The 22,056-nt window shown below is 47.8% G+C and overlaps 1 protein-coding gene and 1 non-coding gene across 2 annotated transcripts in view; one reads left to right on the forward strand and one right to left on the reverse strand.

The window, feature by feature from the left end:
- The window catches only part of LOC144274740 (netrin-1), a 211,627-nt gene that overhangs the window by 30,189 nt on the left and 159,382 nt on the right, over positions 1–22,056 (reverse strand). The window contains exon 5 of the mRNA XM_077833801.1: positions 279–353. Coding sequence (XP_077689927.1) covers positions 279–353 — 75 coding nt within the window. The remainder of the gene's footprint in view (positions 1–278; positions 354–22,056) is intronic.
- Positions 13,429–13,587, forward strand: LOC144275346 (U1 spliceosomal RNA). Its single transcript, XR_013348025.1, has one exon. It is a non-coding gene; the product is annotated as a U1 spliceosomal RNA (small nuclear RNA).

The raw sequence follows: 22,056 nt of genomic DNA on the forward strand, positions 1-22,056 counted from the left end.
CTGTACAGGAATCCTGACCTTTTTGCTCCTTCCATATGTACCGAGTTCTTCCAAGGTGCACCTGGAAATGCACGTGGTCCCTTCCACATACACGCCCCTCACCTGCACAATCTGTGTCTACGCTGGGCAGAATACATCCTGGGTTCAGATATGCTAGAGCTCATCCCTTGCAGTCTCATCTAATACAAATGAGGCCAATTGCATTTCAGGAAAGAGATGTTTTTTAAAAATCCCCCTCACTTTAAAAACGCTGAGAAGGCCAAGAATGCACCACTCACCATAGTCTTTCTTGCAGTATTTCTTCATGTTAATCTTCAGCTTCCCCTTGGACGCCTTGCAGTATGAGTCACAATCTGTAGGGGGGAGAGAAAGCGAGAGGGCAAGAAAAGATTAACAAAACAAATTAGCCTTAAAAATGCATAAAAGGCTGGGGGAGGGGGAAGCGAGAAAAGCTGCAGGCTGCCATGAATAAGCAGCATGCCTGTGATATCCATCTGCCAGGCCCCGATTGGGTCGTCTAGCAGGGGCATTCAGCAAAACCTTCCTTTCTAAAGAAAGCCTTTTACAAAGGAAGCCATCCTCCCTCCTCCCCGCCTGACGAATCCCTTTAGCTGTCTTCGCCGGGCTGCCTCTGCCTTCATGGGAGAGCCCAGGGCCTCCCTTATTGTGCCACCCAGCTCTTTTGAGAGCCACACAAATTCCCCCTGTTCTTAAACTGCAAACTGGAGCCTGATTAAAGCCCACAGAGGCCTCATTGTCACCCCTAACCCAGGCCTGTGGCAGGCTTTGGCATTCATTGCAGAGAGATTCTGGCTGGGGTCATGCTCCAACAAAAGAGGTCAGAGAGGAAATTAGCAGCCCATGAAGCATTAGCAAAGCCTTTTGGTGTCCACTCTACTGGAGTGTGCAAATAAAATACCCCAGTAGGAACATTTCATTTCTAATGGGCCCTACTGCTGTGACATGATGATTTTACTCCTCGGAACATCGGCCTGTGTTCCACTGCCACTAATGTGATGGAGCCGGGACTGTTGCTCTGGCAGCGCTGGCAACATAGTGCTGTGCTGGCTGCATTTCAGCCCACTGGGTACGGAGTTATTCCCGATACGTCGGTGGCTCCTCCCGGCTCGGATTTTGGCAGAGCCATTCCAGTTTTGACAGGGTGGGTCTAAGTCTGGCCACGTGGCTGGAGCAGACAACACAGCATGAGGCATACGTGCTGCAACGTGATGACGTAACAGCAGTACACTGCATTGCCATAAGAACGTAAGAGCAGCCAGGCTGGGTCAGACCAAAGGTCAATCTAGCCCGGCGTCCTGTCTTCCGACAGTGGCCAGTGCCAGGTGCAACAGAGGGCAAGAACGGAACAGGTCATCAGCAAATGATCCATCCCCTGTCGCCATGACACTCCACTGTGATGGGCAAATATATTGGCACAAGGTGGTGACAAAATAACATCACATGCAACCATGCGATGGCCATGTTGTCACGGCCACACTGCACCTTGACACTGTAACAATTTTAAATGACTTCGATGTTGGTGCTTCCACCATTGGCTTTAGAGGTTCCCCCCGAAGGGAGGGGGAAATGTAAAGGGAGTGAAAGTTTGACTCAGGCAGGAGGCCAGACTGAATCAGGGCAGATATCCACACAAAAATACCCACTCTCCAGCATCTCTCTCACCCCTCTCCCATTTTTAAGCAGTTGTTTTGTAATCCTTAAAAAAATGCAAATGCCATTGAAATGCCACTGAGAGGCACCAGAGCTCTGTGACTGAGGGCTGGGGAGGAGGAAAGCAGGAAAGGGAAGCAGTGTCAGTAAAGGGCAAGGCTGCCAGGGCACAAGCAGCTGATGGGAAGTTGCAGGTGACTTTCTGACACACCTCCCCGAGCTCATGTTCTGACCCGATTCAATCTGCTGCTGGAGAGAAGCCTTTGGAATGTTCTGAAGAGAACCGTGCAGTTTCTGCCTGCATCTCCGCCGGCACTGGACCCGATCTTCTGAAGCTGCTTGTAGCACCATTGCCGCTTACAACCTTGTGGCCATTCTACCTCTATTTCCCCGTCATACAGGCCCCTTAAAGAACTCACTCAGTCTCCAGTGACCTTGTAAGGTCAAATCCCCTAATTCACTCTTCACCAGCACTCCTCAGGCTGACAACAGATTTTGTCAAATGTCCAGAACGAACACACAGCTTCTCAGCTCACCTTCTCTCCTGTAACTCCAGCATGGTCTGGCTAGGACTCTGAACCAGCATAACTTGCTCCTCATAGCTGCTCTGTCCATCAGCCCCAGCTCCACACAACATCCTGTTTCCAGAGCATCCCCTGTTTACACCCAGGCCACCTGTACTGCCTCTGGCAAGCTCAGCTACTTTCCCAGCCATGCCCTTCTCTGCAGCATCCTGCTGCCTTTTATATCAGAATCACTAGATTCCTCTCAGGTGGGGTTCATCTTGCAATCAGGGCTGCCTTAGCCCCAGGCTTTCCAACCCATACACAAGCCACCCTGTTACACTGCTCTTATTATTTGCATTACGGTAGTGCCTGGAGGCTTCAGCTGAGATCAGGGCCTCATTGTGGTAGGTCTTGTCCAAACCCATAGGGAGAAATGGCCCTTGCCTGGAAGACCTCACAATCTAAATAGACCAAGGGTAAAGGGGTAACAGAGGCACAGCGTGGGGAAGTGACTGGGAACTAGGAACACCTTACCCACCACTCTCCTAACCTTGGAGAGGTGCAGAAAGAATGAGAGGTTTCTAAGCCCACTAGGGCCTTTGTAGTTGCAATAGCTATTTGAAACTTGAGTTACTCTCCAGAATTGCTGGGGACGTTTGTTCTATTGAACCTGTGCTGACCCTGGTGGGAAGTCAGCACTCCAATGCGTGACAAAAACACAGACCTCTGCATTAGCCCACTGACTTCTGCTGGGACATACCAGGCATGCCTAAGTAGAAAGCATCAATTGTGCTAGCCTTACTCCTCAGTGTATGTATCCTACTCCATGAGTACTGCCACAGATTTCTATGGAGCAAGTTACTACTCAACAGGAGCAAGAGTATCAAAATACGGTCCTGTGTTAGGTAGAACCAGTTGGAATGCACCTCCTGTATTGCTAAATATACAAGGTACAGCCAGGAGAAGTGCAGTTGCCCAACACCTTAATGTTCCATTAGTTTCAAAGGAATTTCAGTGGAATGGTATCAAATCAACACCTATCCCAAAGGACCAGGAGTCAGGTTTTCAAAGGTATTTAGGCCCCTAAAGATGCAGATAGGCACTCAGTGGAATTTTCAAAATGTTTAGATGCCTAACTTGATGGGAGTTAGGTGCCTCAGTGCTTTACAAATCTGGGAGAATTCAAATCACCTGATCCCAGACCCGGCCAATTGTTTTGGTGCCAGGTCATGTTTAAACCCAGAAGCAGATTATTTTCTGGTTCTGGTTGGGATGTGGCCACAGTCTTGCTAAGAGACCAAGATGATAGAAATTCCACGATGGCTAATCTTCCAGACTTCCACCAATTAGGGCTAAAATCTTGCAAGATCTCAAAATCTAACTCTGATTCCACCTCCAACCCAAGCCCTAGCCCCCAGGCTAATCCTAACCAAATACACACCTGGCCTCATCAGCCCATCTCCATTCGCTCCTATTGTTCTCCAGACACTAGTCTCTTGACTGCTATCAACTTTATTCCCATCCCTCAGAAGAGTGCAAATGATGATAAATTGCTTTGTGCTCTCTAAATATGATCTAATCAAAGTTGGGGCCAGAAGCAAAACCTATCATTTGAAACAACACGGTTTTCCATGCCAGAAGCCCTGCTGAGATTCCCTACCATGTTCCCAACCTGCCAAGAACCTTTTAAATGGAAAAGAATAGCCGAGGGCCAACGGATTACAGAAATCATTACGGCTTTTTGTTTTCTTCTTCTAATGTGACCCTGAATGTCAAGCAAGACTTGAAGTTTGTCCAATAAAAGATATTACCTCACCCACCTTGTCTCTCTAAGCAAGACTTGAAACACACTGGAACAGAGAGTGGATATCCCATAAAAGCATTGGCAGAAAGCTTTAGCTGGAATCTTTTATAATATCTAGCTCTTTCTTTCACTAACCCTATAGGGCTTGCATTCTGACAATCGTTCAACTGCTCCATCCTCAGAGGTTTCGTGTGTAATCCTTAAACCTGTCTGCGTGTCATACCCTCTGTAGGGGTAGAGAAGGGCCAGAACTTGGTTGCAATTCATATAAAGGAGATTCTTTATGGAGGCTGCAGTCACAGACAGATCCCATGGTTCTCTCTGGCTCTCAAATTGTACTGACTAATGTCACCATGAAGAGCTACCCTAAGTCCTGGCCTGAACTTTGCAGTCATGGAAGGAACTGCTGATTACCCTGAATTCCCTTTGTTCAGACTACAGGAAATGCACTCTCCTCTTTTTGCAGTGACACTAAATGGCAGGCCAATGTTTGCAGTGGGCCAGACAACACCAGACCATCCTTTGAGGGCACAGGCCATGTCCAAGATGGGTTATTTTAATGTCGACAATGCTGAGGTCCTGTGAAAGGTTCCAGATGATGAACACTGAAAGAAAACTTGTGTGGAAGAGTCTGCAAAGAGAACAAGGCCCTGACCTAACCAGAACAGACAGGGCTCTGCCCGAACACATCTGGCTAAGCAACATGCAGATCTGAGACAAGCAATCAGATTCATTGAATATGCAGCTAATGGGATTCTAGTCAGGAACAATGGGCAGGATGTTTTCTGGATACTAATGCACTACGATGATGATTATTACCAACACTTTGCCTTCCTATAGCACTTGTCATTGCAAGATCTCTAAGCTTTATAAATACTCACTAATTAGGCTTTGTAATACCCATTTCACAGAAGAGAAAATGATGCACAGAGAGATGATTTATCCAAGGCCATACAGCAAGTTAGTAGCAGAAGAAACTAAAACCCAGGAGTTCTATCAATCTGCTGCCCTAACGGCAGGACAACACAGGGAGCAAGTTACCACATCCTGATACTTGTACCAAATGAAGTGAATGAAATGAGCAGCAGGGGTATAATGTTAGTTATAAGCTAGAGCAAAAATACCCTCTTGGATGAATGGCTAATGGTTGCCCAGCCAAATCTACCCCTGATGGTGGAGGCTGCCTTGTGTCTGCTAGCTGGTGGGGGGACATGACGAGTAGACAGAGTCCCTGATCTGGGTCAAAGCTCACTTTGGGAGTGCACCACCTCTGCTAAAACCAAACAGGAGATTGTCATTGACTGAGCCAGCAGGAGCTGTTCTGAGCATGTCAATATGGGAATGCTTTCTGTCCATCTCCTATAGCTTGCCCTGTCTTAGCATCAGGTCCAGAAGTACTGCTGCTAGAGAAAGTGGGATTAATCCCAAACCAAGAATCACCCTGGCATTTGTCTGGAACCATGCATCTCTTCAGGAGCTTCAGAGAAGTTCAGCAATCTTTTCTCGTGGCTTAAATTCTCTGCATTTCCCAATCACCAGGCTGTTCTCATAGTATTTTCAGTTGGGCTGAGATTAGGCACTCCAAGAAACCTGCCCTTGTGAGGTTTCCAAACCCATGAGCCTGGGATAAGATTCAGAGAAGTATCCAAACTCGACTGACTCTCCAGACCGTATGAGCTCGGCCAGCCAGCATGTACTTCCTAAACGGATATCACATTGAGTCAGCAATCAGCACATTGGAGCACCGCGGGCTCAGTTCTGCTTTTAGGGCAGGGAGTAGCATTGGGGCTGGTGATTTTTAACATGACAGGAAACAGCCTAACGGTGCCCAGCAGGGATTGCTGGTAGCTGTGGTGTGAAAACATCCTCCCTGCTTCAGCAGCTGTGGATATGGAGATACTGTGAGCCTCATGCACCAGGTGGAACCAGTTTAGTTCTTAATTAACTATCTAGTTCTCTGTTCTGGGCCTGGCACTCATCACTGTCAATGAAAAGTAATTCCACTGAAGTAAGGGAGAGCTGGATCAGACCTTCCTACTCTGTCCTCTCTTCCTTTTTCTTCCTCCTCACATCTCTACTTTCTGGGCCAGGGCCTCAACTGGGTTAAATAGAACTCAATGGGCCAATTCCCCAGCTGGTATAAATCAGCATAGCGCTAAAGAAATCAGGAGGGCCAGATCCCAACTCATGTAAATCAACGTAGCTCCAGTGAAGTCAATGGGTCAGATCCCAGCAGGTGTGAATCCGCAGAGCTCCATTGGAAATCAGTGCTGATTTACATCATTAGTGGATCGGGTCCCCTGGCTCTCTCTCTCTGTCTTTCACCTTCTGAGCTCTCTCCTTTCTCAGACTGCTAGATAACCCACTGGAGACCGTTTCGGATGACAAATTAAATCTCTGAAACAAAGCTCAGATTTTGTGTTTGCGAATGAGCTATTCGCATACTTAATATTAAAAAGGTTACCTTTTAGCCAAGCCAAATGCACACAGAGAGCGCTGTAGTTTATTACACTAACGTTGCCTAATGATTAAAAAAAGATTCCGCTCGAGTCCATGAAACATCATTTCAACAGCTCAGACTCCGGTGGAAAGATTTACTGTGCTGCTGCTCCCTTGCTGAAAGCTGATCGCCGAGCCAAGCTCCAAGGGTTGCTGGGTGCGGCGGTCGGAAGTGGGGAGGAGACGCGACTTGCTGACAACTGGAATACGCTGAGCACTGCTGCAACGCATACAGACCATTAAAGGGATGCAGGATTCTCCCTGCCTCAATTATTTCTCCCTGTGTTCTTCCTCACCATACGCCCATTGCCTACCAGGCTGAGTGGGAGTGGTCTGATCGTGAAAGGTGCTGAGTATCCACAGCTCCCACTGGCTTCCATGAGAGATGCGGGTACTCTCTTGCACACCTCATGGGTTAACAAGGGCCACCCATGGGGTAATCCTCTCTAGACAAAGGACATGGCTGAAGCATCAAGAGCGGGAGCTGCTTAGCAAATAGGTGAATAATTTTCACCTTGGACATTCTACTCACCCACTGTCTCCAGATGTAGTGATAGAGACCAGGATGACATAGGGCCTGCTGCGAGAGGGAGGGGAACCTGTAGTGTAGTGTAGGAACTGAGCTGTAAGGGCAATTGGGAAGAGTTGAGTTGCCATTTGTCCTGGTCCCATGGGGAGCAGTCCTGGGCTTGAGGTTTTGCCCTCTACTCTGCCTCTCAGGGATGGGCTGGAGGACAGAATCAATCCTAGCTTTTTCTTAACCATTACAGCTGCTGCCATGTCACTGTTCGGTAATGTTTTGGCGGCCATAGCACTAAAGGGCCAGGTGACTTCCTTGAGTGGGTGGAGACTTTCCACCCCAAACAACTCCTTTGTTTTGAACCTTGCTTCTCCGGCGAGAAAGCTGGGTTCTCCCATCTCTTCTTGCCTGACAGACAGGATCTCTTGCTTGAGAACCTAGCGTGCTCTCCCCCTGTACCCAGCCAGCACAAATTGCATCTGGGATCCGCTGAGTCACAAGGTTACACTGGCGCTCTCATGGATTAAAATCTATTTAACAAGGAGCAGGGCCGTCCCTAGTTATTCTGGGGCCCTACACAGCCCCCCACAGGGGGTGGTGTGGGGCCCCAGGCCTCTGTAGGGAGGTGAGTGGGCAGGCTGGCCCCAGGCCTCTGTGGGGGGGGGGGTCTGGATTGGGGAATGGGGGGAACCACCCCCCCAGCACTCACCACTGGCGCACCTGTGGCCAGGTTGCTGCACTTCCCGCTGCCGGTGAGTGCAAACCCAGCCCTGCTGCAGAGCTCAGGGAAGTGGGGGCAGGGCTGGAGCGGGGAAGAGGCGGGGTGGGGACGGAGCAGGAATAGGGGCCCTGGGGAAGAGCTGGAGCAGGGGCTGGAGCAGCACGCAGCTGCGCAGGGCACTGGGAAATTTGAGGCACCAAATTTCCCGGTGCCCTACGCAGCTGCATACTTTGCATATGGGTAAGGACGGCCCTGACAAGGAGAAACCACAGTACAACTCAACACTGGTCACTAGTCCAGCATCTTCCATCTGAGGGCTCAAGTGCATTACAAACCTGAACTAACCGAACCATAAAAACTCCCTTCATTGTATCATCCCTGTTGCTGACATATGGGGAAATCAGGGCCCAGAGAGGTTTAAAGAGCCAGTTTTCAAACGTGGACACCTAAATCCATATCCTTGACTCTAAATACCCATTTTAAGCACCTAAATTCTGATTTAAGGGAGTAGATCAGCATTTGGGTGGCAAACAAAGGACATCAAATGCCTACTTTAGGCATCTATTTAGAAACTGGAAAACACAGGAAATCTGAGGCAGGGCTAAAACCCAAACCTCAAAATTCCCAGATATATGTTCCTCCCACCAGCCCATGCTTCCCTTTCCGATGGGCTGAAGACCTGCCAATATCAAAGAGAGGGAAAACATCATGAAAAAAATCCTACCATTTATAATGGGAGTGACTGAATGGTTTTCCATGAGAAAACACGAACTGGGAAGGCAGTTGCTGAGTCTGAGTGTAAACTGAGCAAGAGGGAGTTTGGAAAGACACAGTTGGTACTACTTGTTTTGAGAGCGATTCAAGGTCTTAGAGCAGGTAGCAGGCAGCTGTTTTGTGTCCTTTTCAGCTTAGTAAAATATGTCAGCAATGCATTTACAGGCTTCATGGCTCTGCCTGTCCCCTTGATCTAGCTAACTCGCTGGCCGTGTGAAGGGCTTCCGCGGCTAAACACCTTGTTTGTTTTATTAATTTTTTTTCTCCCGAAAAAAATCACTTTAGTTTAAAAAACAATGTTCTCCCTCCATCTTTTCAGGGAGTGTTAGTGCTGGTGAGAGCCAGGCATGGTGCAGTCAAGTGCTGGACAACCAGCCACACTCAGCTCAACCAGTGCACCTCCTTCCTGATCTGGGAGTAAGCTGAGTGAATAATGGCTTTTTTGGTTCAGGAACTAACCTGAAAAGTCCAAAAAAATTTTCAGATCGATTCAAACTGAAACTATATTTTTGGATTTTTTGCTGAAGCAAAAAAAAAAAAATGAAAAACTTTCATCTAGGTCAACCCAAAACAAATTTTTTTGGTTTTTCATTTTGTTTTGGTTAATTTTTGGGTGGTTTCCTTCCTCCCCCTTTTTTTTTTCTAAATGAACCACCTTTCTAAGAAAAATGCTTTTTTAATCCGAAAAATGGAAATAAAATGTTTTGAAATGGTCAAAATGAAATATTTGACTTTTCAGAATTTTTTTTTTGACATTTTTTTCAGGCCAAACTGTTGTCAAATTCAATCCAAATTCACTAATTGTTTCAATGCTCCCCAAAATGTATTTTTTCTCCAAATTTAGTATTTGCCAAACATTTTCTGCCCAGCTCTAGCTGGAACACGTGCAAGGCAGGGACTTCCCATCTTACCCAGTTGCACCCTGGCTTTAGGATGCCTACTAGTGTTCACAAGGAGAGGCTAAGCTGCAACCAGGAAACTTACTTCACTTGTGATTTAAAGATGATCTTCACAGCACTACTAAAACCATACTGCCGTAGTGGAAACCAAATGCCGCTCAAAGTGTTAGAAACATTTAAAATCATTTTCAGATTTGGGTGCCTAACCTAATACTGATGTAACTGCCTAAATATAGATTTAGGTGCTTAACATTAAGCAACCAGATTTGAACATTTGGCTTTAGCCCATCAGTGACTGAAACTCACCCCCGGGCCCTGCTCCTGCTGCACAGTCACAAGGTTCAGATGCACCATGGATTGCCATCTTTCACCTGCTACAACTCAGAAAGCCTCCCCTCCATGAGACGGCTGCAGAAGTTCTAGAATTAGTGCATACAGGCTGTCTGCTGGTGTGAGGTGAATCTGGTTGTCCCCCCCAACCCCCAGTAGTAAGCATTCTTCAAAGTGTTCGAGTTTCTTGTTCTGCGCCTTTTGGGTATGAAGTCAGGCTGTCATAGAGCAGATCAGGGACTACGGAGTGTTTGGATTTCAAATGCTCCCAACTCTGGCACTTCATCCTATTACAAAGATCGGGTTAGTCTGAGAAATTCAGATCTGGGTCTTGCTTTGTATCTCAGACACCCACAAAGGGTTCTGGATCTGGGGTGTTGGTTTGGGCCTCTCTGTTAAAAAGACAAGACTGTAGGGAAAAACAGGCTTCACCTCCCCCTCCTCTCCATCCCCCTCCTTCACCTTTTCCCCCCAGATGCTCCCTGTACGCTCCAGTGCTGCTGTATTGTAGATGTGACTAGTAGAATGAATGAGAGGAAGGCTGTATCAAGAGGCAGCTGATGGAAAGTAAAAGACCCCATTTCAACTCGTTATGTAGCAGAATGGCTCCTACCCTGTTTATCTATTGTGCAGGTTTTAAAGAAAGGCTAAATGAGGTTTATAAAGTGCTTTGCAATTAGGGTTGCCAACTTTCTACTTGCACAAAACCAAACACCCTTATCCCGCCCCTGCCCCACCCCCTTCTCTAAGGCCCTGCCCCCACTCACTCCATCCCCCTCTTCCTCTGTCACTCATTCTCCCCACCCTCACTCACTGGCTCATTTTCACGGGGCTGGCTCAGGGGGCTGGGGTGCGGGAGAGGGTGAGGGCTCCAGCTGGGAGTGTGGGTTCTGGGGTGAGCCCAGAAATGAGGAGTTCAGGGTGCAGAAGGGGGATCAGGGCTGGGGCAGGGGGTTGGAGCACGGGCTCCAGCTGGGGGTGCAAACTCTGGGGTGGGGCTGGGGATGAGGAGGTTGGAGTGTAGGAGGGTGAGCTGGGCTGTGATTGCGGGGTTCGGAGGGCAGGAGGAGGATCAGGGCTGGGGCAGGGGGTTGGGATGAGGGTGTGTGTGTGAGGTCTCCGGCTGGGGGTGCGGGCTCTGTGGTGGGGATGGAGGGTTAGGGGTGCAGCAGGCTGGGATCGAGGGGTTCGGAGGACAGGAGGAGGATCAGGGTTGGGGCAGGGGTTTGGAGCCTGGAGGGTGGTCGGGGTGCAGGCTCCAGGTAGTGCTTACCTCAAGCAGCTCCCGGAAGCAACAGCATGTCCACCCTTCTGGCTCCTACACGGAGACGCAGCCAGGTGGCTCTGCACGTTGCCCTGTCCACAGGCGCCGCCCCCGCAGTTCCCACTGGCTGCGGTTCCTGGCCAATGGGAGCTACTGGGGTGGCACTTTGGGCAGAGCAGCGCACAGAGCCAACCAGACAGACAAAGGCCCGGTCAGCAGTGCTGACCCGAGCCACCAGGATCCCTTTTCGACTGGGTGTTACAGTTAAAAAGCAGACACCTGGTCACCCTATCTGCAATGGTAAAGTACGAGGTGAGTGCTATGTATGATTGCTAAGGTTCCCAGCTAATACCTGACCGTCTACTGAAATAAAAGGAGTTAGAGCAGTGAGGAATTTGGCCCTGAACTTTTGGACACTTCTTCAAGATGACCATCCAAATCTTTTGTGCTTTGCCCAGCACTAGAACCACATCAGGCTCCCATCCAAGGAGGACGGTTTTAATATTTCTGCAATTTTACCACAGCTGATGTTTCAGTAGCAACCATTAGAATAATTCTATAGAATGCCCGTTGTGCTGCCCAAACATGCTCCCTCCAAACTAGCTGCTACTTTATGTCCTTTGCTGGCCTTACGCCCAGGGGAGGGGAGAGGAAGGGATGCTGCAGGAATTGCCTTTTTATTTGCATACTTAGATATTGGACATGGATGGGGGAGTGTTAAAAATTTACTGTGCCTAAAGCACAAATGGTGGATTGTTTTGGCACTGCAGAGCAATTCAATACAAAGCCTGGGTGGGTTTATTAGAGGGGTGAGTGACTTGCTGATTACTTTCAGATTTTGCATTGTGTGAATTGCAATATGAGGCACAGCCATACAGGGGACATCATCTCTTGGGATTCAGACAGAATTGTGGAGACAAGGAAAGGAATATGTATTATTCTGGTTATTTATTTTGGCTTGGAACTGATCAGATTATTATATTTCAGAGCATCCTTCTTTCTTTAGCATAAAAGCAACCTAGTGACAGCCCTTACTGTAGTCACTTTAAGAGCCATGGTTTTAACACTGTTAATTTCTTCTGCATCACCCCACACACTTTATAATATCATTGACAGGGAAATGCTGAGCATTACCATGAAATATGGTTATCTGCAGAGTCAGTTTAAATCAGGGTGGACCCCTGTAGCTGTGATGAATTACAGTAGTTAATATGTGTAACATGCTTTGAAAATATGAAGTTCTACATAACTGCAAATTATAATTCTTAATTATTATGATTATTGCATTAGAGTGGAATTGCACGCCACTGATATGAACCCCAAATGCACCTCAAAACTCAAAGTTTGGGGAACATTTGCAAGCTATGCTTTTGGGCTGAGCCTGGGATTAAGGTGCCATAATAATATCATAATACTTAGTATTTTATAGGGCTCTCTATGGGCAAAATACTGCACAGATATCCACAAAGATGGGTTAAAGGACGTGGGTAAAGATTATTATCCCTATTTTACAGATGGGGAAACTGAGACAGAAAGGTGAAATGACTTACCCAAGGCCATCCGATACTTCGGTCTACGCTGGACAATTACACTGTTAGAACAAAGTACCCTAGCATGATATTAAACACTCAGGCTCTGTTCAGACTCGGAAAAGGAAGTGTTTAGCAAACATATCAGCTAACAAGGAGAATGGTGTTCAGAAGGGGTGATGGTCACACGTCCAAGGACATGACAGTGCTGGTTTATACTGAGTTAGGTTCTAATATGATACAGTTTTCCAGTGCAGACAAAGCCACACAGAACCAGGATTCAGAACTCAGGACTTTCCATGGCCCAGCACTGGTCTCATTCCTCCAGGGCACGCTCCCTAACATCTGCCACCTCCTGACTTTGTCCCTGGGCCACAGGCATGAAAGGGTAAAGTCGTTGCACCAATGCAAATCGACTCAAATGTTACAATGTAGCATTGATACAGTGTCACTAGCCCAGCTTTTCTCAAACTGGGGTTCCTGACCCAAAAAGGGGTCACAAGCTTATTGCAGCGGGGTCGCGGTATTGCCACCCTTACTTCTGCGCTACCTTCAGAGCTGGGCGGCTGGAGAGTAGCAGCTGCTGGCCGGGTACCCAGCTCGGAAACAAGCATCACTGCCAGTGGCAGTGCAGAAGTAAGGGTGGTCTGGTATGGAGTGGGGGAAGGGTCATCACAGCCTTCGTTCACTGTCCTCTGAGATCCAGCTCCATCAGACTCAGCCTTGTCTACACTAGCAAGGGTTGTCCGGTAGAGCTATAACGGAAAACTCTTCTAAGGCTTATTTTGCAGGTATAGCTGATACCACTTCCTTGAGATAAATTAGCTACACCTGCAAAAGGACTATTTTGCCTGCATAACTGCACCTACAGGGCTTTTGCCAGCACAGCTGTGTCAGTTAAGGGGCAGGGCCGGATTAACTGGGAGATACCATGATCACAAAGGTGGTTTTCCCAGGGCAAGGCTCATCCATTGCACTGCGGGTGTGCTGACCCCTGCGATTTCCCCAAATGCAGGAAACTTGACTACATAATTTGTGTTAGTGGGGGACTGCATTCATCCTCTCCCCTGGAAAAAAAACCAAACTCCTAGGCTAATAAAACTATAGCCTTAGGCCCTCCTATTTTCAGGCCCTGCTGTAGGCCCTCCATTCCATATTGAAGTAACAGCTGAGTGACAGTAGCAGGGCCATCGGAAATCTTTCCTCATTAGATATTGCTTTGTACAAATTAATCCATCAGGATTGTGAATTCAATGTATGGTGGTTGCAATATTTTTTGCAATATGTAATTCATATTTAGGCCTTTCCCTCCCATTAGCCTTTGGCCCCTCATAACCTTAATCCGGCCCTGTTCAGGGGGTGATTTTTTCATATTCCTGACATAGCTATGCCAGTAAAACTTTGAAGTGTAGACCAGGCCTAAGGCCACAGGCCAAAGACCGAGTCTACACTTCAAAGTTATGTCACATGAACTATGTTTGTATGGTTAAAGTGGAACCCCCCAGGGCAGATCCAGTGATACTGGTATAAAAGTGCTCATAGCAGTGTAGCTTCTTCAGGGTCAGCAAAGCACAATATGCTATACCGGTGCTTTATAACAGTATAACTCCATCTGCTTCAGTGCTTTCAAAGTGCTTCAGTGCTTTCTAAATAAAAAAAAAGACAAAAAGCCCCAGCCCTCACTGACATAGTTATGCCGGTAAAATTTTAGAAGTGCAGCCCAAACCTAAGATCTGGTCTATGGAGGAAAAGTGTACTGATTTAATAAATCAGTTGGATTTACTGAGCCAATCTAACCTGATCTGGATGAAGCTTAACCCGGTGCAGGTGCATCTGTGGCGGGGGTTTGCATCAGTTTAACTAGATTGACTTTGAAATGGATCTAGTTAAACCAATACCCTCGACTAGCATAGATAAGGCCTGTTTCAAAGAGACACTTATGTTGCAGCGGGGCTGTTCCGTAGCTGAATAACTCTGCACTGATGAGTGCCGTAGGAAGATAAGGTTCAAAATGGCACTCACTCAAGGCAGGACGGGTCAGATGCAAACAGGGAGCCAAACTGAGTGAGGTCTGCAGCCCCACAGGCAATTCCAGCAAGGAATAACTGCCATTAACCTCACTCTTGGAACAAGAAGGTGCAGATAAGCCCACAGCAATGTCCTTTCTTCTGGCTGAACAAGATTGATTGAAAAACAAATTGGCGCAAATAAAGCATGTAATTAGATTAAAGCCTCTTGCCCGGAGCTGCCGGGTTGGAAACCGAAGCCCAGGCTTGTTGCAGGAGCCAAGGCCCTATTAGTATTCCCATCTCTGCCCCTTTCATCCCCTGCAGCCCGGCGAGAATGCCACATCCAGAAGGTTCTGTTTGCCACCATGTAGTTATAACCCAGCAAGCAGGATCCTTTTGCGCCCCATTGAAGGATGCATATTGGAATAATCGTCAAAAGTCCCCACCCAGAACCTCTCTCCCCTCCCCTGCACTGCTCTGGAAACAATCGCAGCTGGAGCTTCCTCGGGGCAAGAGGAAGGCCTGATGGCTCCAACACCACTAGCTGAAGCTAAGATTCCCCATTTAGAGCAAACGTTTTGATGGAGCATCCGCCTGACTGTGCGTCTCTTTCAGTCTAGAGTTAATCTGTGTCTGGCTGAGAGGAGTGACACATGGAACTCCCCCACCCCACCCCGGTACTTGGACACCCAGACAGACCAGCAGTCCCTGGGCTTGGGGGAGTAATGGGATTGTCCCCTCCTAGAGCCTGCAGGAGTGCCAGTCCCAAAGGGTTGGGGGAGAAGCAAGGCCCCCTGGCCCCGTCTCATTGTGCAGCGCTGACCAGACTGTGCACAGGGAGAGCAGAATCACGGTGTGCACCCTCCCCGCCAAGCACCGGGGAAGGGATCGTGTCTCACACCTGGGGAGGGATGGCCATGCAGCATCTCCAGCATGGGTCAGCGCCACAACCCAGCCCTTAACGTAATACCCGTTAATGGCCATTAACTCTTTCACTGCTGGTTCCCCATTGCCCCTGCCTGTGCTGCCATCATCTGTCCATATTCCCTGGGAAAACAAAGGGCTGTTAAACCTTCACCAGCAATGGTCTCCTTCCTCACTCTCTGCATGGAACTCTCGAGCAAGCTGCTTTGGCCACAAGCTTGGCAGTTCTTGGGTATGCCCAAACAGCCCACGAGAGAACACAGGAGAGGCTGAGCTGCCCCATCCCCCTCCCGAGCTGTACTTCCCCAGAATTCACAGCTGTCTGGTTCAGAGGCAGCAGGTCCAGAGCTGGGCCTGGAGGCTGAGGCTCCTTTCCCGCAACGTTCTGGGTTCACTGGATCAGGCACTGAGGTTTGCTCCAGTCTATTGTTATTGTTCCAGACGCAGGCAGGCAGAGGGCCCCTGAGACACATATTGTAAAGCACCAAAGCGGAGACAACAGGGAGTGATCCTGAATGAATTGGACCTCTGCCCCCCCCACTTGCACATGGCCGTTCATGCTACATCGGAATCCCCCGCACTGCGTGCTCCCCTGGGCTCCTCTTTGCACCTCCAGATTCCACAGCTCAGCATGCCGAGGTGCCCCCTGCGGAGAGTGATGGGATAGGTTCCCGGGACGCTCAGCTGCCTGGAAGGCACAATCTGCCCCAGCATGCCTGGGGTGCTCAAGCTACAGTCAAGCAGCTAAAGTGAAAGTCTGAGAACACCAGGAGGACACTAGAAAACAAGCCACCATATAAGCAACTAGGCTTTGCAGTCATTTGTGCCTTCATGTCAATGGGTGGCCACATGTCACCCCCCCCCCCATAGCCTCAGGTCACTCTGCAGGCAGCCTGCCTCAGTTTCCCCCATCAAGGAGCTTCTTAAATAAATGCCACACACAGGCTTTCCATCCAGTACCACTTGTTCCTTGGGGCCTGAGGTTTTATTAATAAAACAGTCCAAAATATCAAATCCCTTCTCAACACCATCCATCTACCCGTCACTCCCAGGCCTTTTCTGCCTGTAGTCTTACTCCCAAGCAAGTTTCAGCAACCTCTGTAATCCACCCTAGTCTCCCTGAACTCCCACCTCTGCAGGTTCCTGCTGCCCTTTATAGGGGAATCAACTGATTCCTGCTCCTTAGCTACAGGATTGGCTGGTCCGAAGCCTCTAGCCCTTAAGGGGCAAGCCACCCTGTTATATTCCACCAGAGTCTTTACTCACTTGCTTCCTTTTAAATTTGAAACAGCCACAGCCCCTGTCTCCAGATCCGAACCACACAGACACTGCAGCCCTGCTCCCCAATATTTCTTTGTACACACCATCCTACCATTAACCAGATCAATTACATCCCAGCAGCCAGGCCCCAAGGTGCAGCTGCCATTGGCAACTTCTGTCGGGAGTGAATTTAAACCCTGAAGCTTTTGGCTTGTTTACTAAGATTCCTGAGTCAAACTGCAAGTGCTCAGCCTCCCTGCATCCTCACAGGAGAAAAGGATCAAATCGGAATGGTCAAAAATATTACATTGGCTGAAGGTTGGGGGGGTGGGGGGGGTGGGGATGGATCAGCCTGCAGCAAGTGCCTGGAAAATGCCTCATATATCCGCTGAAAGATACAAAGCGAATGAATGCAAGTCTCTCTGCTGGAGAATCAGAAATCTCATGCGGGCGAGGAGTGACTGGGTGTGAGTCCACTCTTCACTCCATCCAGCTGAGCTTGCCTGGTGCAGGGTAGAATGCGTACTGCATCCTATAAAATGGAGCAGTAGTGGCAGCCTTTCACCCTGCGCTCTCACAGTCACCGTGCTGGATTCAGGCCACTGCTCCTGAGAGTATGTCTACACTGCAGCTGCTGGTGTAATTTCCAGCTCAGCTGGACGGATGCACACCAGCTTTGGTTGAACTAGCATGCTAAAAATAGCAATGTAGCCACGGTAGCACAATCAAGACACCCAAGTACAATCCCTCCAGAGAACCTAGGTACCTATTCAAGTGGCTAGCCAATGCCACCATGGCTACACTGTTATTTTTAGTGCACCAGCTCTATCAAAGCTAATGTATGTATATCTCCCGGAGCTGCATCTGCAGTGTAGACATACCCTCAGGAGCCATGCCTCTTGGAGCTTGTACTGCAGAGGTGAGCCTGAGAGCTGGTCCACACACTGAGTTGCACTGGTTTAACGTAAGGTGTGATTTTCAACTGATTTAGCTAAGCCTGTGAACAAGGCTGAGCAGCAATGCTTATTTCGCTTTAATCCAGGTTTATTTTGATTTATTTTAAAGAACAGGTTTACATTAAACCAAAATAAGCCACTCTTTAACCAAAAAAAGTATCCAACCAAGGGTTTGCACCAGTTTAAGTAAACTGATTTAACGAAACCAATTTAACTGAACCGGTGCAATTTTGTGTGTAGACAAGGCCTCATATGCACACACATATGCATGCATGCACAAATGCACACGCACAGGCACGAATGCATGTACACAAAGGGACATATACACACATATGAGCGCACACACATATACACACACTCATGCACATGCACAGCCATTCACACGTGAACACACACGCACAGAGATACTCATGCAGATACACAAGCACAGAGACATGCATGCACACCCACACATACACTGAGACATGCATGCACACCCACACATCTGCACACACAGTGAAGCTTCAAGCCAGGGTTTAATCGCATGAAACTTACAACACACTTCTCTCCAGCCCAAACCACATTTTGTCACCAAGGGAACACAGCCGGGAGCTTTTCCTCTGGAGAGCCAGCCACAAGCCACAAGCCTTTATTCCTATTCCCGGCTTGAAGAGCAAGAGCCCCCGAATTTGTGCTCCAACTGCTGACATACTTCAGAATTCCCTATTACAGCTGCCCTCCAGGATACCAACTTGCAGAAAGCTCTAGTCTGCGTGATTAAATACATTAATAGGAAACCATCTGTCTTCAGTAGCATTGGCCACTTTATAAATTACCAGCCAGCCAGCAGCTCCCTGTCAGAACGGCCCATGCACTGTACCAGCGCAGTGAGGCATGGAGCATGTACAGATGGAAAGGTTGTAACCCAGAGGCGGAGTCCGTTGCTTATTGGAATACAGTGAAAGTTTCTCTTTAGAGGTGAGCTGAACATTTTAATCCATCATCTGACGTATTTACAATCCAGGATCATTAGCAGCATACACACACTGGGCAGAATTAGTTACGCAGAGACGCCAGTGTAAATCCAGAGTCACTCTGCTGACATCAACAGAATGACTCAGATTTATATCATAGAACCTTAAAGTAGAATTTCGCCCATGGATTTTAACATAAACACATTTTAAAAGATTTATACTCAGTCCCCTTCCATTCCCCTAAACCAAGGCCTTGTCTGGGCATAGAAATTGCACTGGTTCAAAAAATGGTTTAGCTAACCCCATTTAGCAAATCCCAGTATGGACACACATATGATGGTTTAAAACTAGTTATTGTGGAGTGGTTATAGAATTCCTGGTCCTCCACAATTACCAGAGACAAACCAGCATGTGTTGCAGCAGGGAGCGTAAAAATGTAGGAACTTCCTTGTTTGGGAGGTCTCCACTTGCTGTTTAAAACATGGCTCTTGGTATCTGTGTCTACATGGTGTCAGGAGTGAATCCCTCTCTCCAAAAAAGGAGTTGTGACACTGGCAGGCCAGGTGCCAGCTTGTGCCAAGGTCCCCATGTCTCTGCTGGGGACTTCTGCTGGAATCTGTCTGGCTCACGTGGGGGTTAATATTGATAAAATAGGTATTAGAATTATAAGCAAGTGTGTAATGTCTGGACTCTTATTGAATGCCTGTGAGTTGCTGCCTGTATTAATCTTACTTGTAATATCTGTGCTCCCTATTGTAATGTACCATTTGAGCAGTTGTCTTGTGAGCCTCTGTGACTGTGTGAATCGCCCTACAGGGGAGGGACATTAATCAGTGTGAAGATTTGCTCTTCTACAGAAATTGTTATGCCCCTCCCAAAAGAAGAGACCCATCAATACCAGACAGGCTATGGGTGGATCTTACAACTGGAAATGCCCCACATCTGGATTGAGGAATCCTCAACAAAAGGAGTAACGCCTCCCATTGTTGTATTGCTCTCGTCCCTGAGAAGATGCGTCATGCAAGTGGACTCCTTCCATCAGCTGATTTTGCGGCTCAGAGCACATGGCAGGACAAGGATAAAAACCCCAAACCAAAGGAACTAAGGATCTCTATGCTGCTTGGACTCTGGGGGGAAAAGTGTCTGTAGGCATAGAAAGAGATCCCCAGCTATTTAGCCTGAGTTAGCCCTAAAGATCAACTAGAGCTTGCTGATGATAGAAGTCTCCCCATGCTGCGCTGGGCATCACAGCATGGGGAGTAGATGGCCAGCCCTCTGTGGAAAAAGAGGTGGTTAGGGACTATTTAGAAAAACTGGACGTGCACAAGTCCATGGGGCCGGACGAGTTGCATCCGAGAGTGTTAAAGGAATTGGCGGCTGTGATTGCAGAGCCATTGGCCATTATCTTTGAAAACTCGTGGCGAACAGGGGAAGTCCCAGATTGACTGGAAAAAGGCTAATGTAGTGTCAATCTTTAAAAAAGGGAAGAAGGAGGATCCTGGGAACTACAGGCCAGTCAGCCTCACCTCAGTCCCCGGAAAAATCATGGAGCAGGTCCTCAAAGAATCAATCCTGAAGCACTTACATGAGAGGAAAGTGATCAGGAACAGTCAGCATGGATTCACCAAGGGAAGGTCATGCCTGACTAATCTAATCGCCTTCTATGATGAGATTACTGGTTCTGTGGATGAAGGGAAAGCAGTGGATGTATTGTTTCTTGACTTTAGCAAAGCTTTTGACACGGTCTCCCACAGTATTCTTGTCAGCAAGTTAAAGAAGTATGGGCTGGATGAATGCACTATAAGGTGGGTAGAAAGTTGGCTAGATTGTCGGGCTCAACGGGTAGTGATCAATGGCTCCATGTCTAGTTAGCAGCCGGTGTCAAGTGGAGTGCCCCAGGGGTCAGTCCTGGGGCCGGTTTTGTTCAATATCTTCATAAATGATCTGGAGGATGGTGTGGATTGCACTCTCAGCAAATTTGCGGATGATACTAAACTGGGAGGAGTGGTAGATACGCTGGAGGGCAGGGATAGGATACAGAGGGACCTAGACAAATTGGAGGATTGGGCCAAAAGAAATCTGATGAGGTTCAATAAGGATAAGTGCAGGGTCCTGCACTTAGGACGGAAGAACCCAATGCACCGCTACAGACTAGGGACCGAATGGCTAGGCAGCAGTTCTGTGGAAAAGGACCTAGGGGTGACAGTGGACGAGAAGCTGGATATGAGTCAGCAGTGTGCCCTTGTTGCCAAGAAGGCCAATGGCATTTTGGGATGTATAAGTAGGGGCATACCGAGCAGATCGAGGGACTTGATCGTTCCCCTCTATTCGACATTGGTGAGGCCTCATCTGGAGCACTGTGTCCAGTTTTGGGCCCCACACTACAAGAAGGATGTGGATAAATTGGAGAGAGTCCAGCGAAGGGCAACAAAAATGATTAGGGGTCTGGAACACATGACTTATGAGGAGAGGCAGAGGGAACTGGGATTGTTTAGTCTGCAGAAGAGAAGAATGAGGGGGGATTTGATAGCTGCTTTCAACTACCTGAGAGGTGGTTCCAGAGAGGATGGTTCTAGACTATTCTCAGTGGTAGAAGAGGACAGGACAAGGAGTAATGGTCTCAAGTTGCAGTGGGGGAGGTTTAGGTTGGATAGTAGGAAAAACTTTTTCACTAGGAGGGTGGTGAAACACTGGAATGCGTTACCTAGGGAGGTGGTAGAATCTCCTTCCTTAGAAGTTTTTAAGGTCAGGCTTGACAAAGCCCTGGCTGGGATGATTTAATTGGGGATTGGTCCTGCTTTGAGCAGGGGGTTGGACTAGATGACCTCCTGAGGTCCCTTCCAACCCTGATATTCTATGATTCTATGATTCTCTATTATCTTTTGAAACATAAGGCAGTGACTAATTTGTGTGTCTATGTTTGCTTGTTTTAACATTTTAAATAACTCTCTAATTTCCTTTTCCTATTTAATACATCTTTATATAGTTTATTATAGGACTGGCTATAAGCCAGTATACATGGTATAAGCCAATATACACCTGAGATTAACTGAAGCTGTGCAGATGAGCTGGTGTTTCTTACACCAATAAGTATCAGTTAGACCCAGATCTTACCTAGCAAAAGCTATAGCAAAAGTCAGAATGCAAGAAACTACAAAGAACAGCAATGTGACTTACATGTTAGCAGCAGAGGGGACAATACTGATAAAGTAAAGAGAAAAGACACAAATGTGAAAGGAGCAATCAGACCAAATTTATAACATACATAGAGTGCAGATCTAGAGCGTCTGAGACCAAAGAACCTTAATAGGAGGAAAGCTTGGGAAAGCTCTGGAAGATGTGGCAAGACACCAAGCCACAGATGGCAAAAATATCCAGCAAAAGAGACAGAATGTAGTAGCTGTTATAAAATGGGACATTTTGCAATAGCATGCACG

This window comes from Eretmochelys imbricata, chromosome 14 (assembly GCF_965152235.1).
Source record: "Eretmochelys imbricata isolate rEreImb1 chromosome 14, rEreImb1.hap1, whole genome shotgun sequence".
NCBI lineage: Eukaryota > Metazoa > Chordata > Testudines > Cheloniidae > Eretmochelys > Eretmochelys imbricata.